Genomic DNA, 15,015 nt, shown 5'->3' with positions numbered 1-15,015 from the left:
TGATGACCATCATGGTATTCGCGTGCTAACAGATAGTCGATTTTAGATGACGCTGTTGATGATTGTTATGGTCTCTCACGTGGTTAAGCCGTATTGGATAATCACGATGATTATAACAATAATGCATCTGCCACGCTGATGATCGTATCCACCAAACTCGACACGTTCATCAACAGCACGGTGCCCTTGAAAGGAAACGTATACAATGGGCGACGTTTCGGGCAATGACCCCTCTGTATCGCGCAGGGGCCAGTGCCCTGGGAAACGTCGATAATATTACATGTCTCTATCTTTGAAGCCACAGCGCCACTGCTGAACGTGTTCATGTCTTGTTGTTGTTAACTGTCTTTGTGAACCACCACCAACCTCAGCAGCAGCAGTTAATTTCAGTACTCGACCATTCAGGGCGGTGGGAGGGCAGCGGGCGTGTCTGTCTCCTGCCACTTGTCCCAGCGGGGGGGGGGGGGTCAGGAACCTGCGGCTCTCCATGAACGATTGTCTCCTCGACGTCGTTCATGAAGGGCCGCCGTCTCGTATTCACGTGCATTGCGGCTCTTCAAACATTCAGTTGTGCGTGTTTTTTGTTTTACGGAATCCGAAAAAAAAGTGTCTCTTCTCGTTATTTTGTTCGCCGTCCTCCTGTTGACTTGCCGCAGCGTCACCGCCACCAACCTCCACCCCCTCCCTCTCCTCCGCTGTACGCAGAAAATGGCCGCCATACGCGTGCACGCGCTGCTGGGGCTGCTGGCGCTGCTGGCGGCGTCGGCGCGCTGCTGGGACGGAGCTGCGGGTCTCTCGTCTCGCCAGTCGCTGCTCGACCTCGTGCTCGCCGCGCTCGAGGAGCTCGAGCGAGGAGGCGGCGGGACACGCCACTCCTCCTCGCCTCTCGCATTCCCCTCCTCCGAGGATCTCGCGGGGAACGCGGCCGAGATGTCACGCATCCCCTCCGAGATCTTCTTCCCCATAGGTGACGCACGCGCGCGCGTGTGTGTGTGTGTCAGCGTGTGTGTGTGTGTGTCAGCGTGTGTGTGTGTGTCAGCGTGTGTGTGTGTCAGCGTGTGTGTGTGTCAGGGTGTGTGTGTGTGTGTCAGCGTGTGTGTGTGTCGGCGTGTGTGTGTGTAAGCGCGTGTGTGTGTATCAGCGTGTGTGTGTCAGGGTGTGTCTGTGTGTCAGCGTGTGTGTTGGCCACAGGGGAGCGGTAGTGTAGCGATTAGCGCGCTGGGCTATGAACCCGGCGACCCGAGTTCGAATCCCGCTCACGGCCAACACCAGTGACGATTATCTGAACCGGTCCTGGGCCTCCCCTAGGTCGACTCAGCCTCAAATGAGTACCTGGTACGGTGTGTAAACATCACCACCGGGGAGACAAAGGCGGTCGGGCGTGGTGCTGGCCACCCATCGTGTAGCGTTACGGCCTTCATAGGTGCTCGCTAACAGCACTTGCCCCTCCAGTCTGTTAAGGCTAAATGGGGGATCTTTGTCTTGTTAGCCACCCACCCCTTCGTGTGTGCCATGCCGGCCTTCATAGATGCTCGCTTATGTCGCTATCCCGCAAAAAAGTCTGTTAAGTCTATAGGGGAGGATCTTTGTCTTTTGCGAGTGCACGCGTGAGTGTGGAATGGGAGCGTAATGGAAAATGCCTTGCGCTACGAACCAGACGACCAGAGGTCGATTTCCCAGCCACGGTCAACATTGGTGACGAATATCTGAACCGGTCCCGAGTCTGCCCTTGGTCGACTCACCATCGAATGCGTGTGCCTGGTGCGGTGTGTGAATGTCAGCACGGGAGAGACAACGGCGCTAGGGCTGGGGGTCTGGCCACGCCGATCTTTCATTCGTCGACCTCATGAAGGTCGATACCGCTAACAGCACTTGCTCCAGCGGTCATTAAGGCTAGTGGGAGAATTGCAGTGTTTGTATTTATGTGTGCATGTACATTTTGATTTTGATCTCCTGCGAATGGAACCGTCGTTCCAGATTCAATTCTGAGGCTTGCGCACCTGTCGGACTTTTTCTTGTTACCTGGCCCACTCCGAGGTTGATTTGGCCAAAAATAAGTAGCATCTCATGCGGCGGACATGATAGCCGTACACTACCTCCTCGCAGGCAGCCTTAGTTGGCATTTAATGACGCCACTTGCCTTAATAGGCACTCGCTCGCACCACCTGCTAACAGCTAAAAAGGGAGGAATCTAAAAGGGGCATAACCATTGTATTAGGGTCCTGACATTGTCTGCCAATGCGTTATATCGATACCCGCCATCATGACGCGTGTGTTCTGGACCTTGCCCAAGCAACACGCCACCTCGGGCGTGATGTCACCAACGTTCATCCTCGCGGCGGCCAAAACGTCATCCCAGCGGTAGGCGGGGGGGAGTCAATTCTGGAATGTTGAATCTTGGCTGGCCACGGTCCATCGCTCGCGGTGCCACAGGGAGGAGAGGCGCCACGCGGGAAGCCCTGTTGAACACGTGGCCCCGTGTGACCCAGCGACCCTTCACTCGCGACCCCGCCGCGTGGCTACGCGCGAGGCCCCACCGGGCGCCAAGGGCCCCACCGGGCGGTGGATGCGGCAGCTCCTCGTGTCTGAGCATGGCGAACTTAACGCGAGCAGCCCGGTGCTAAGACGCCCACCACCGAACGGAGGGGGGGGACGAAAGTTCCGTGGTTGCTCCCCGTGCCTCGTCACTGATTACTCCAGGAGCGTGGCCGCAAATCATCGCCGTCATCATCGGCCACGGTCAATCCGCTACTGGATGAAGGCCTCCCCCCAAAGCCTCCGCCTACCACTTTACGATCGTTTCGGGCATGATCGTCCACCTTGGCACCTGCACGTGAACGAACTTCATCGCTCCAACGCAGCCGTGGACGTTCCATTCCTTGGCCGCCACTTCGTTGTTATTGTTCGCCATTGGCCATCCCTTCTCTCGACGTTTCGTGTCAATCAAATGGTTGCTTCTGAAGCGAGACGGTGAACCATTTATAGATACCGCATTGAGGTAACAGGGATACGTTGTGAAGAAAATGAATGATTTCAAAACATATATGTAGAAACTTCCACCGATCTCAGCGCACGTATTATTCAATGGTAAAGGTATTTCTTCCGTCAGGCAAAGAACCACCGATTTCGGAGTATGCAACCACCTGTACAGAATGTAGTTCGATGACGATTAGAATCAATGGGGTATCTATACATGGATCGCCCCTTACGTATGCAGCGAGCGAACGTCAAAATCCAATTAAATCCGTGCGATTCTGTTTTCGTTGACTTGGTCGTTCTTAATAATATGGCTGTGTTCAGGAATAAGAAAAATTCGCAGCAAGGAAGGACGCGCGACTTTCGCGACTGACCAATCCTTACGGGCCCAGCGCCTATCAACGACGATTAAAGATGAAAGAGCGCCCCACGTTGGGCTCCACGGCCCCTTCCCTCCAGAGCCGCGCGCCGCGGTGCGGTGGTCAGCGCGCAGGACCCAAGAGGTTCGCTGCTTCGATTTCATTACCCGGCGCGGCGGCGGCTTTTAAACGGTGGTGCGAGTTTCTCGAACGCCCCTGCTACCAAACCCCGCATCCTCTACCCAGCCACGTCGGGATGAATGGGTGGCGGCACGGTTGGGCGGTCGGCAGGACAGGTCGTGTGTCGGCGGGGTAAAGTGTAGACGAGCTCACTTCTCTCGAGACATCTGGGCAGTCTGAAAAAGAAGGCCAAAATATTCCCTCCCGCAGGAGCTCTGCGGAGCTTCCTCCACCAACTGCTCGCCGAGTGTAATGTGTGAATGTTTAAAATATCTTTAGCTATGTACGTTCAACTTCTTTCGCGCCGTACGTAGCCAACCGTGCTGATCGGAGGTGCGATTAGCAGGGTTATGTGTGCGCGTGAAATTTAAATTCCCGCAGTGGTCGTTGACCCTCTCGATGTGTGCGTCTGTCTGCCAGTGGCATTGCGGGAAGCTCGCGGTCGGGAGCGAGCGGCACTGGCCGTGAGCTAACGATGGCCTCGTGTTTCGCTTTCTTTCTCCCACCGCACAGCGATCGATACCCGTGACCCGAGTTTGAAAGAGAAATTCATCAAACACGTCACCAATAAGAGTGAGTTGTGCATCGCTCTCACAGTTTTCACCGCCGCGTGATCGCTCACTCCCTCGTTCGCTCACTCCCTCTCCCTCAAGTCCACTCGCTCCCTCACTGACCAATTCACTGACTCACTTACCCACTCCCTCCTGCTCACTCGCTCCATCACTTACTCACTCACTGACTGGCTCGCTCATTCCCTCTTGGTCACTCACTTACCACCAACACTTGATTTTTGGACGCACCTTCACTTTCATATCAAGCAACCAAAATTAATGTTCAGAAAACGAGGCTTTGGTTTTTGCTTTGATGCATTTGCTTATCTGTTACATTTGTACTGTGCTCTTGGCATCATGTTGTCAATGTAAACATTTCCATTTTGAACTCATGCAGTGACCCGTACATCCAACCAAAATAGTCAGGGCAACATTTCAAACAGAATAATTTTCCAGATCCCTGGTGTAGACTGAAGCAAGACGGCATTTGACGAGTAGTAGGCAGAACCATTGTGAGAGACATACTGGATGTGGTGTGTAGGTCACTGAGATAATATCTGGGTCACCGACCCCGGGAAAACCTAGCTGATGGGATGCCGCGGTGGCGAGATGTTAACTACCTCGCCTGGTATGCAGGGGGTCTCGATCCCAATCCTGATGCTTGAATATTTAGAGCTTGCATGTTCTCTCTCCCCATGGTCGCGTGGATCTTTCTCCGGTTTTTCCCTCCACATTGAGAATCAACATGCGTTTAGAGTATTTGGCTGCAATAGATTTCCAAGTGACAAGCCACATCATTGGGCTATCATTTGTGGCCAGGTCGCTTCTGAAAAAAACAGCTCCATAACTTAATGGGCCTTAGCCGGTAAAATGAAACATAGTTTCGTGTAATGAATCTCCTTAAGAGCGGCCTCTAGGAATATTATCTCATCGAACTACAAATGAGGTCCCTGCAATTGCCTCTTATCCAAACGAGGGTCACGGGGTGCTTCAGGGACACTAGAGAACCAGCAATAACAATAATAATAACAACACAGCGCCCAAAGGTAACGAATACCCCATTATACAATGTAACACCGTTCGACCCCCACCTTCCCCGCCACGCCGCTTGCCCACACACGCCCACATTCTCCCACGCTACCTTGAACCGCCGCCACCACCACCCACACACAGCAGGGACGGTGGGTGGGTGGGGTGTTCATAATTACCAATCGTAGCCCGCTGACCGCTGGACTTGCCAGCAACGGTCTCGTATGAGCTAAAGATCCCCCGCGCGTGTAATACAATTCCACGGTCATTGGCGACCAATTTGCTCCCTCCATTTATTGAACCGCGACTGCTTCAATCAGGGTCTTGTTTTAAAAAAAAAATCTCTTTCAGTGCCCAGAGTCTGTGGCACACTCTAACAAAACAAGACGGACAATTTTGGCGCCCTGCCATGTGATCGCACTGTGGCCTCTGTATGTGTGTGTGTCAGTAGCGCAGTGGTTAGCGCACTGCGCTATGCGCCATGAACCCAGTGACCCCAGGTTGATTTGATTGCCGGACTTGGCCAACATCATTGGTAGAATATCTTAACCGGTCCCTAAGTCGACTCAGAGTTAAATGAGAACAAGGTTTGGTGTGTAACCATGAGCAATGGGGAGACAAAGGCGTGTGCACTGTGCCAGCCTTAATAGGTGCTCGCTAACAGCTCTTGCCGCATCAGCCTCTGTGGCTGTAATATTGATGTCTTTGTTACAGTATACACATCACACGCACACAGATCCAGGCTCAAAGCCGCACATGTCACCACCGCACACTTGGTGGCACGGTGGCCAGGAGATTCTTGAATCTATTCGTGTGGAGTTTTGAGCGTTTCCCCCGCGGTATGCGTGCTGGGTTTTCTCGAGGCACTGTCGCCTCCTGCCCCCATGGACACGAACATCCCACTGCAGGAAACATCCTGATAGAACAGAGTCTCAGAACTCAGTGACGCTTTCGTGGCGAAATAAAGGACATTATTATTATAGTTGTTGTTATTCTTGGTTCTTTCGGTAAAGTCACGTAGAAGGGAAACAATTAAATAATACAAATATAAAACAACAAAATTATCACGACGTTTCGACTGCAACACAAGCAATCGTCATCAGATGTGAAAAACACAGCAAGGAAATTTGAAAAAAGTGGCGGGTTTTTTTTACGTGAGAAAAAAAACGTTAAGAAAACACCGCCACTTTTTTCAAATTTTCTTGCTTGTTTTTCCCACCTGATGATGATTGCTTGTGTTTCAATCGAAACGTCGTGATAATTTTATTGTTTTATATTTGCATTATTTTATCATTTCCCTCCTACGTGACTTTACCGAAAGAACCAAGAATATGACTCCCTGCAGTCACGAAAGCTTTAAATCAAAATATAGTTGTTGTTGTTGTTGGAATGCGCCAGGCTTAATTGGTCACGTAATCCCTTCCGGGTTGCTGACAGACTGCAGCAAGTGGCATGTCGACTTGTAGAGTCGCCACGGCCATAGCGGGAGGTACTGGATGTGGTGTGCAGGGTTTGGAGATATTTTTTGTTCGGGGCTCGCTGTGCCGCACAGCCCTGGATGAGATTAATCCCTCGGAGTGCACGGGCTCCGGTGGGAGGGGGGCGGGGTGGGGGCTCGACGTCGGCACGCTCTTCGACGCTGGCTGATAATTAGTGGACGTGTTAATTAGGGGGGCTATGCTCGTTAGGGGCCATCCATTTAGAACGTAACGCATGGAGGGGGGAGGGTGGTTAACCCAAATGCGTACGCTTGCGTATGGGGGTCTACTGACAATGTACTACGCATAGGAAACGGGGGGGGGGGGGGGGGTGAAGCCTCGATAGTAATTTGTCTACATTGGCCTTCAAATGAGTCAGACAGACCGGCGGTGGACTATCTGTTCGCTGAAACACGTTCATATTATTAATCCTTGATCGTTTCTGCGTGGATTAAATATTGACTGTTCTATAGGGTTCGGGGGTGGGGGGGTCAGGCGAACATACGCAGGTGGGAGGGGGGTGTAAAAAGTCCGCGTGCCTACAGGGACGGGGGGAGGGGTCAAGCTTTAACAGATTTTTGCGTACCTACTCAATGGATGGCCCCTGATCGCGTGTGTTGTGTGTTGGTGTCTTTGCGGGTTGCAGGTTCCATGTACATGTCACCGGAATGCAGTCGGCAGTTCTACCGGCTCTACCATAACACCCGCGACTGCACGGTCCGCTCCTGTAAGTCCGCACTGCTCCACGGCTCGGATATAAAGCCATGAAACAAGTGCCCTGTGGCATGCGCTTTGATTTCTCACTCGACATGATCTGGGGGCGCTCGTAGACGAGAGGAGGCGGCACGTCGATTCGTGGTGAGCCGCAGCCAAAGCGAGATGTGCACTTGATGTGGTATGCCGGGACTCATCAATCCTTTGTTGGATAAATACAGGGCATTATTGTGATTGTAATACACAGGGCTTTGTTGGTCACTGAATGTTTTCCGAGTTGGCCAATCTTTGTGGTCCCACATTAAGCCAAACTAAGTTCGTGAGTGTCTAAAATGTGTTCCTGTGGGGTGGTGGGATGGTTTGGATGTTGAAGGTCAGGCTGGATGCACTACGAACTGGGCATTAGGGTGTGTGAGCTTTGTCGGCTTTGCCGATGGCTCGTAGCGTCGACCGGGGGAGCGTGCATGGCACCCGGTGAACGCATCGCAGCCCAGAGACGGGCGGCTGTGAGACGCATGAGATAGACATCGGCCGGGTTGTTTGTCTTCATCTTTGTATGTTGAACGTCTTTTGCACCGTACGGAGCCAACCGTGCGAATCGGAGGTGCAGGGGAAGGACAACAAACTAAACACAAAAATATATGAGGGCCCAAAACCACTTATACAATTCCATATTCCTACGGAGGGGGTCAATACCGGGTTGAGTTTCTCATGGAATAGTTTCCAGAGGTCAGCCCCAAACGGCTTCATCTGAAATCGAGCCCTGCTTACCCGCAACCAGATGCTGTGTTCTTACTCTCCTCTTAAGTTGGGAGACGTTGCCAGAATAATGATCGATCAGTTCTACAAAAATATATAGAAACCTTCATGCGAGTGGTAGTCCCCGTGCAGCACTTCATTTTCACTGCGTTCCTGGCAGACTGGAATAGTCACGTGACGAGTCGTAGCCACAGCCATCGCGAAATGCATACTGGATGTGGTGTGCCGGGTGTGGAAATAATTTCCAGGTCACTGACTCAGACAAGCCCCAGTGGAATTCACGAGCCTGCACACTCCAATCAAATCGCACTCATGCATATACTATACCGTGCATATTTAAGATAAGATCACAGCTCTATGTCAATCCTCTGCTGGATGAAGCCCCCCCAAAACTGTATCGAGCATGGAGGGGTTGTTTGACTGAGCGTTGAGCCCGCGTCGCGAGGACTCGAGTGCGAGAAGCACGAAGCAGTCGCCACTCGCCATGCCATCGCAGTGTGAAGTCCACGAGCCCAGACCACGTATTGTACTCGTCGTTCCAATTTATTTACGTGGCAAATAACAGTGAATGTGATAACCATTTGAAACGAACGTGGTTATCAAACACCTCGCCCTCATTAGCTGTATAAATACAGCGGTGTCGCCAATGCTTAGCTACACTACGTGGTACCAATTGTTGCTGTGGCCCACGGACTATTCATTTCCGCGATGTGGAAGCTTGCGGCTGACGTCTCATTTTATGATATTTGTCTCGTCTTCCTTGCGCGTGTCCTCGTGGGTGCAGACTACCGGCGGTGCGCACGCCTCCTCAGAAGACTCACCATGAGTCCGCTCTGCACCAAGAGTTAGGAGCCCTGCCGGAGGTGAGTGGCCACGGCACCGGCCCTTGTGCCTAGTCCAGAAGCCCGAGAGGACACATCACGGCCAGGTCTCGTTCGCAGCGATTTTCCTCATTGTAAAACTTAACAATATTATGATGCATAACTGACTTGTAGTTTAGGCCACGTTATAGATCTGGCCAAATATCTGTCAGAAGAAAGCCCCTCCCATCACCCAGCAGAGCCGGCATTCTGATCTCGTCTTAGAAGATGTTTGGCGCAGTCTCGAGCAAAACGTCGCTTGTGATGCTTGTCCTCCAGCTCACACCGGTGAGCTGGAGGAGCAATCAGAATTGGCAGGTTAAACGCGTGTACTGTACACTTGACAAGTTTATTGATGTTAACTGTGTTGGGGTGGTGGAAGGTGTTAACGACACAAATTTAACCCAAAAAAAAATTACTTATAATTATGACCCTTTTTACCCAAGAAAGCCCCAGCAAATCTCATCTATCTGGTGGGAGTCACAGTCCATGAGCCCAGACCAGATATTTCACTTGTCATTTCCAACTGAGATGATATCACTCGAGCGGTTCCAAATTCTTTATGTGGACAACACCAGTGAATCATGTGGTAACCATTGCAAAGGAGTGGGGTTACCCACTACTCGACCGTGTAAATAAATCGGTACGACCGAAGCTTTGCGATCTTGGGTGGTACCAGTTTTGCTCTGGCCCATGGACAATAAAGCAGAATACAACTTCTGATACAAGCACACATTGGATATAAGCACAACTGGCCTTGCTCCAGGGAGGCGCTTTCTTCATTATTCAGTTGCCCTGTGTGATTGAAGAAGCTGTCTTTGTCTTCTTCTGAGTGACACTTTCATATCGAAAAGCTCTCACGTAGAAATCTGCAGTATGAGTCACCCTTTATGAAACGCATGTCTTCATATCGTCATTTTGACAAGATGGGCACACGTCCTACGCATGATAAGACTTGAGAGATGATTTTGCATAATTGCTTTCTTATATATCCGAAAAAAAACTAAGACAAAAACCGCGTGGTATTTGATCTTCTCTGCGGTATCTCCCGTCGCCTGGACATCATGCGGGACCACGCATGCAGGCCAGACCCCGGTGTGCCTGTTCCTGTTATGTACCTCGTGGTCATCATCCGACATGACCTGGGTCTGACCCCGACTGGTGAACTTTTGTCACGTAGTCACAGACACCTCAAAAGTGCACCGATCCTGCCACCAGTGCGATGGCAATACCACTGCCCTTGGGGAACGACGCTGATTGTCCTGCCAATGCGCGTACGTGCGTGTGCACGTGTTGATTGTTGGAGCGGTAGTGTAGCGGGTAGCGCGCTGCGCAACCGAACTTGGCGACCCGGGAATACTTGCCGCCTCGTGGCCAACACTCCAGTGACGATTATTTGAACCGGTCCTGGGCCTCCGCTGGGTCGACTCAGCCTCAAATGAGTAACTGGTGCGGTGGGCAAACATCGCCACTCGTTCGGGCGTGGTGCTTGGCCACCCACCGGGTCCTCGTGTGCCGTGCCGGCCTTAAGTCTTCGCGGAGATCTCCCGTTGATTGTCATCACGAGTGACGCCTCGAGCGTGTTCATGGTAAACGCATTCATTCATTTTCTCTGTTTTGTCTGTGCAGGCAAGGGAGCGGGTGGCAGCGCTGTGTGTGCACCATAACATGAAGTGCCTTCACGTTATCCGACTTATTCTGCATGGACGTCTGTAACCCATCGTGCGCCGCTTGAAACACAAACACTGAAAAGCGGACAAAGGGTGAGAAGAAGGCCATGCTTTGCTAGAGGGGGAGGGGGTGCACTTAGGGGGGGGGCCCATTAGGGGAGAGATGGCTCAGTGGTAGGGCGAGCGGTTCGTACTTGGGAGGCTGTGAGGGTCGACTCAGCCCATAATCCCTGCGGGGTCGATATATTTAAAAAAATGGGTGGCATTTTTGGAAGAACTCGACAGTGGTTGACTTCTGGAGAGACTGGCTCTCGCCGTACGAACGTGGAATTTCCACCGCTGGCTCCGGGGGGGGGGGGGGGTGTAAACAGGAAGAGAGTGGTGCTCACTTTGAGAGTGTACGGGATCACCCGGACCCTCTCTCTACCCCGAGTAGCTAACGAGAGGGACCCTGCCACCAGCCCTGCCCCCTGAGCCGTATCCCCTTCATCGTAACCCACCCCTGGTGCAACTAAAGCCCCTTTTCTTTACGTTTTGTTCGCTCTTCAGTTTTTAGTGCACTCACCCACACCTTAACTCGAGTCAGCATTTTGCACCTCACCACGCACACATTCCTACAGCTTTAAATGGGGTTCTGAGACCATGGCTTTTTGAAAACAGTGGCATTTTGGCTGAAAAAAAATTGCATCCCGTCCGATGAAATGCAATGGCAGCATTATTATGAAAAAAAAAACTTTCTTCTGCTGTATATTAGCTGCAAAGTTGTTGTGGATAAGTGCAATTTTACTAAAATATATATAATAGGCCAAGTTCGCATATACGGAACAGAAACTGCCTATATTTTATTGTTAATTTAATTGAATGGTGGTTATCTTAAATTATGTCAAAGCTATTTTTTTCACAAATGTCATCGTGCATAGTATAATTTTGAATAATTTATGCAATGCATCATCTGCAATCAAGTGAATATTCAGTGAGGGAAAATGTTATATTTGTACTAAGTTATTGGCTGTGTGAATGTAAGATATTGTATTTTAACATTTCAAAATAAACATTACAATTTTTTCATTAGTTTTTTGCATTTAACAACGCAAAAAAACACGCGATTAGCACGACCTCCGGCAGAAGGTTTGTGGGACTTCGACCTATTGCAAACTTGATCCTTGTTTTAAGAGCCTATGCTATACTTTACACACAAAGACAAAGATCCTCCGTATAGCCTTTACAGACTTTTGGGGGCAAGTGCTGTCAGCGAGGGCCTATGAAGGCCGGCACGGCACACGAGGAGGGGGATGGCCAGGACCACGCCCGGCCGCCTTTGTCTCCCGAATCAAGATGTTTGCACATCAGACCGGGTCCTCATTTGAGGCTGAGTCAACCTAGGGGAGGTCCAGGACCGGTTTAGATACACGATGGAATTGTTTGCGCATTGCAATATGAGCCCAGTGACGGGTCGACAATTCCCTGGTCGTGGCTGACATCTGTGGCGAGTGACATTCGACCAGCCCGTGTTGACGTTTTTTGGGTTATATCGTGTAAATGTAAATGTGTCGTAAGCCCACCCTCCACCCGACACCACCAATTAAGTCAGTTTTGTCACGTGACAAAACGTGCCAATCAGTTACTATTTCAGCACGACGTCTCGCTGGTGATTATAACCAGCATCATCAGGCGACCTCGCCCAAACAACTCTTATCATGAATAATAATGATTGCTGAAGCCTACGGTGTCGATCGGCATGGTGAGGGATCGTCAAAACTACCCCCACGAATGGCACGGTGTGGCAGGGCCTTCATCCAACAGTGGATTGACAACAGGCTATTAATATGATCAATACTGATGCACAGCCCTTTCGTGAATGAATGCTTCCTCATGTTGCATCAGTCATCGGGGTTGTTTGACCACACCTCACCACCATGCTAGTCAGTATGGCACGGTAAAGGAGTGTTGCGTGTGGGCGAGCAGCGCGATTAAACCCTGATCCACCATTCATTTATATAATTAAATTTTATTGTGTCCTCATCATGGGTTGTTGTGGTTGTCCTGGGTAGCAACGGGTGAGTGACACGTGTGTGTGTGCGTGTATGTATGTCTCTGCGTACGTGTATATGGGTGTGGGGAGCGGTGGTGTAGCGGTGAGCGCGCTGCGCTAAGACCCTAGCGACCCGGGTTTGATTCCGGCTCACGGCCAATACCAGTGACGATTACCTAAACCGGTTCTGGGCCTCCCCTAAGTGCCTGGTGCGGTAAGTAAAAACATCGCCACTAGGGAGACAAAGGCGGCCGGGTGTGGTGCTGGCCATCCACCCCCTCGTGTGCCGTTCTGGCCTTCATCGGTGCTCTCTAACAGCACTTGCCCCTACAGTCTGTTAAGGCTATATGGGGAATCTTTTGTTATCTTTGTGTGTAAAGTATAGTTACAGGGAGCGGTGGTGCAGCGGTTAGAGCACTGCGCTACGAACCGGCAGACTGGAGCTCGATTCCCGCTCACGGCCAACACCAGTGACATTTATTTAAACCGGTCCTGGGCCTCCCCTAGGTCTATTTAGCCTTACACGAGTACCTGGAGCGATATGTAAACATCGCCACCGGGGAGACAAAGGCGGCTTGGCGTGGTGCTGGCCCCCTTCCCCCTCGCGTGTCGTGCCAGGCCTTCATACATGAGCCAATCATTGACACGTGGTTCTCCCCTCGTCCGGCACTGTGAGATATTCGTATTCCTGCGGTATTCCCCATTTGTTTTCTTGTGGCTCAGAGGTGGCAACCCTAGTTAGGTCCATTGATTGGGGTGGAACAAACACAAATGAGGTCGGGGGGGGGGGGAGGGGAATGGAAGGGGCTAAAGTGATGGGGAGGCAGAGGTGAGCACCGTGGAAAGGTCGGGTTGAGAGCTGACAACGCGATCAGCGCACGGGCACTTCAACTCAACGGGAGCTGAGCGGCAGTGGGTGGGCGATGCTGTGTGGGTACCATTGGCCATGGCGAGGCAGCCAATAGCTCACACGGCGCTGGGCGGTGCGTTCGTGAAAATAATAATTAGGAAAATAACATTCCACTCCAAATCGGCGTCGGAAAAAGGAGCATGAACGCCCCGTGCCTTTGTGTTGTGTGCGCAGAGCGCGTTTTGTCGACGCACTGCTGGATGAGACCCACCCCGTGCTTCGCGGGTCTGCACGAATACTTGACCATACTTCACCATGCCGGTCATTGCGAGATCGGTGAGGTTCGGGGAAGAGTATTGAACAGCGATGGATGTTGCTGTACATGCCCTCGACTGCCCTCCACGCCGACTACACCTGTGATCACTCGTCCAAGCACTGTCCAGGCTGTAACCGGCTTAGATTCTACGTGATTTTGTCGTAAGGGACATTGTATGAATAAATATAAATACAGGTGAGATGTTATTACGACTCTGGCCACAGACACCTGGAACCTCGCTGGAAAGCAAAAAGCCTCAGTTGTGAATGAAAATGAACAGCGGTCAGGAGCTTCCAGTAAAAGAATCCAGTCATGAATAAGCGCCACTAATGAATTGTAAAACGCTGCCCTTATCGTTAATACGGTGCTTATTAGCGTAATTTGCACTTTAATATGAGGAGATTTGCACGTGAACACGTGCGTCTTTCATCAAAAGGTAATTTGACGGAGACAGTGGAGACATTTATAGGCTTTTAAATCACGCTTTGATGATTGCGGATAGGTGCTGAAAATCCATAGTCACTTGAAAGAAATGTGAAAATAAGGGCTTTTCACCGGCTGTTCAAGTGCCCTCTCCGGTAATCCATTAGGCAAAGCAAAGGCAGAAAAAAATATTGATAACATTAACCTTGTTATCCATTTGGCTTCAACAACACTCCGTAACAGTCCAAAACACAATTGTCAAATTCAAAGAAATCATGATGAATGGAATATAAAGGTGCAGCGCTGCATTTGCCTTGCTCAAGCCACTGCTGGCGGAAGGGCCTCGACTAGAGGGAGCTCATTCGGCTATATTCCTGCTTTGAGAAATAAATACATCGGTCTGCCTGTCGTGTGACCGTCAATGTTATCTGTGGCACTGGGGGTGGGGAAAGCGTCACTCTCTACTCTGTGGACGATAAGTCACTTAGAGGAATTTCAGGAGGTGTTCTGAGATATCCGCTTCCGCTGGCCTCTTTAATACGAGCGATGCTCTGCGCTGTGCGAGTTCCGATCAGATTATTTGTCTCATGACAAGACATTTATAGCGCAATCCGGAGGAAAAAAAACTTTGTGGGGGAATTATTTTTTTAAAACATCATTTGGGACAAATTTTGCATGTCACGAGAGTGACATAAAGGCACACGTGACCATGAGTGTCAATCATCGCTTCTCGTTCTGTTTGCGCGTGTCTCTGTACCGCAACTCCATAAGTCCAAGTGCATCTTGTCCAAATTCAGCCTTTGCATAGAGCGTAGGGA

At 50.9% G+C, this 15,015-nt stretch overlaps 1 protein-coding gene across 1 annotated transcript; it reads left to right on the top strand.

The window, feature by feature from the left end:
• Nucleotides 1-708: 708 nt before the first annotated feature.
• On the top strand, nucleotides 709-10,662 carry ALKAL2 (ALK and LTK ligand 2). The gene is made up of 5 exons (XM_078866502.1): nucleotides 709-967; nucleotides 4,029-4,088; nucleotides 7,220-7,300; nucleotides 8,831-8,909; nucleotides 10,536-10,662. Exons 1-4 carry the CDS (start codon nucleotides 709-711, stop codon nucleotides 8,893-8,895), a joined length of 465 nt encoding a protein of 154 aa, XP_078722628.1. The 3' UTR covers nucleotides 8,896-8,909; nucleotides 10,536-10,662.
• Nucleotides 10,663-15,015: the final 4,353 nt, after the last annotated feature.

This window comes from Lampetra fluviatilis, chromosome 2 (genome assembly GCF_964198595.1).
Source record: "Lampetra fluviatilis chromosome 2, kcLamFluv1.1, whole genome shotgun sequence".
Taxonomy (NCBI): Eukaryota; Metazoa; Chordata; class Hyperoartia; order Petromyzontiformes; family Petromyzontidae; genus Lampetra; species Lampetra fluviatilis.
Note: the sequence above shows the minus strand (reverse complement) of the source record. Positions and strands in the feature narration are given on the sequence as shown.

Bases quoted from the DNA above. Each gene is read 5' to 3' on its own strand.
- ALKAL2 (XM_078866502.1), top strand. From the start codon at position 709: ATGGCCGCCATACGCGTGCACGCGCTGCTGGGGCTGCTGGCGCTGCTG. The intron at 4,089-7,219 runs GTGAGTTGTGCA...TGCGGGTTGCAG, and splicing joins CAAACACGTCACCAATAAGA to GTTCCATGTACATGTCACCG. The intron at 7,301-8,830 runs GTAAGTCCGCAC...TCGTGGGTGCAG, and splicing joins CGACTGCACGGTCCGCTCCT to ACTACCGGCGGTGCGCACGC.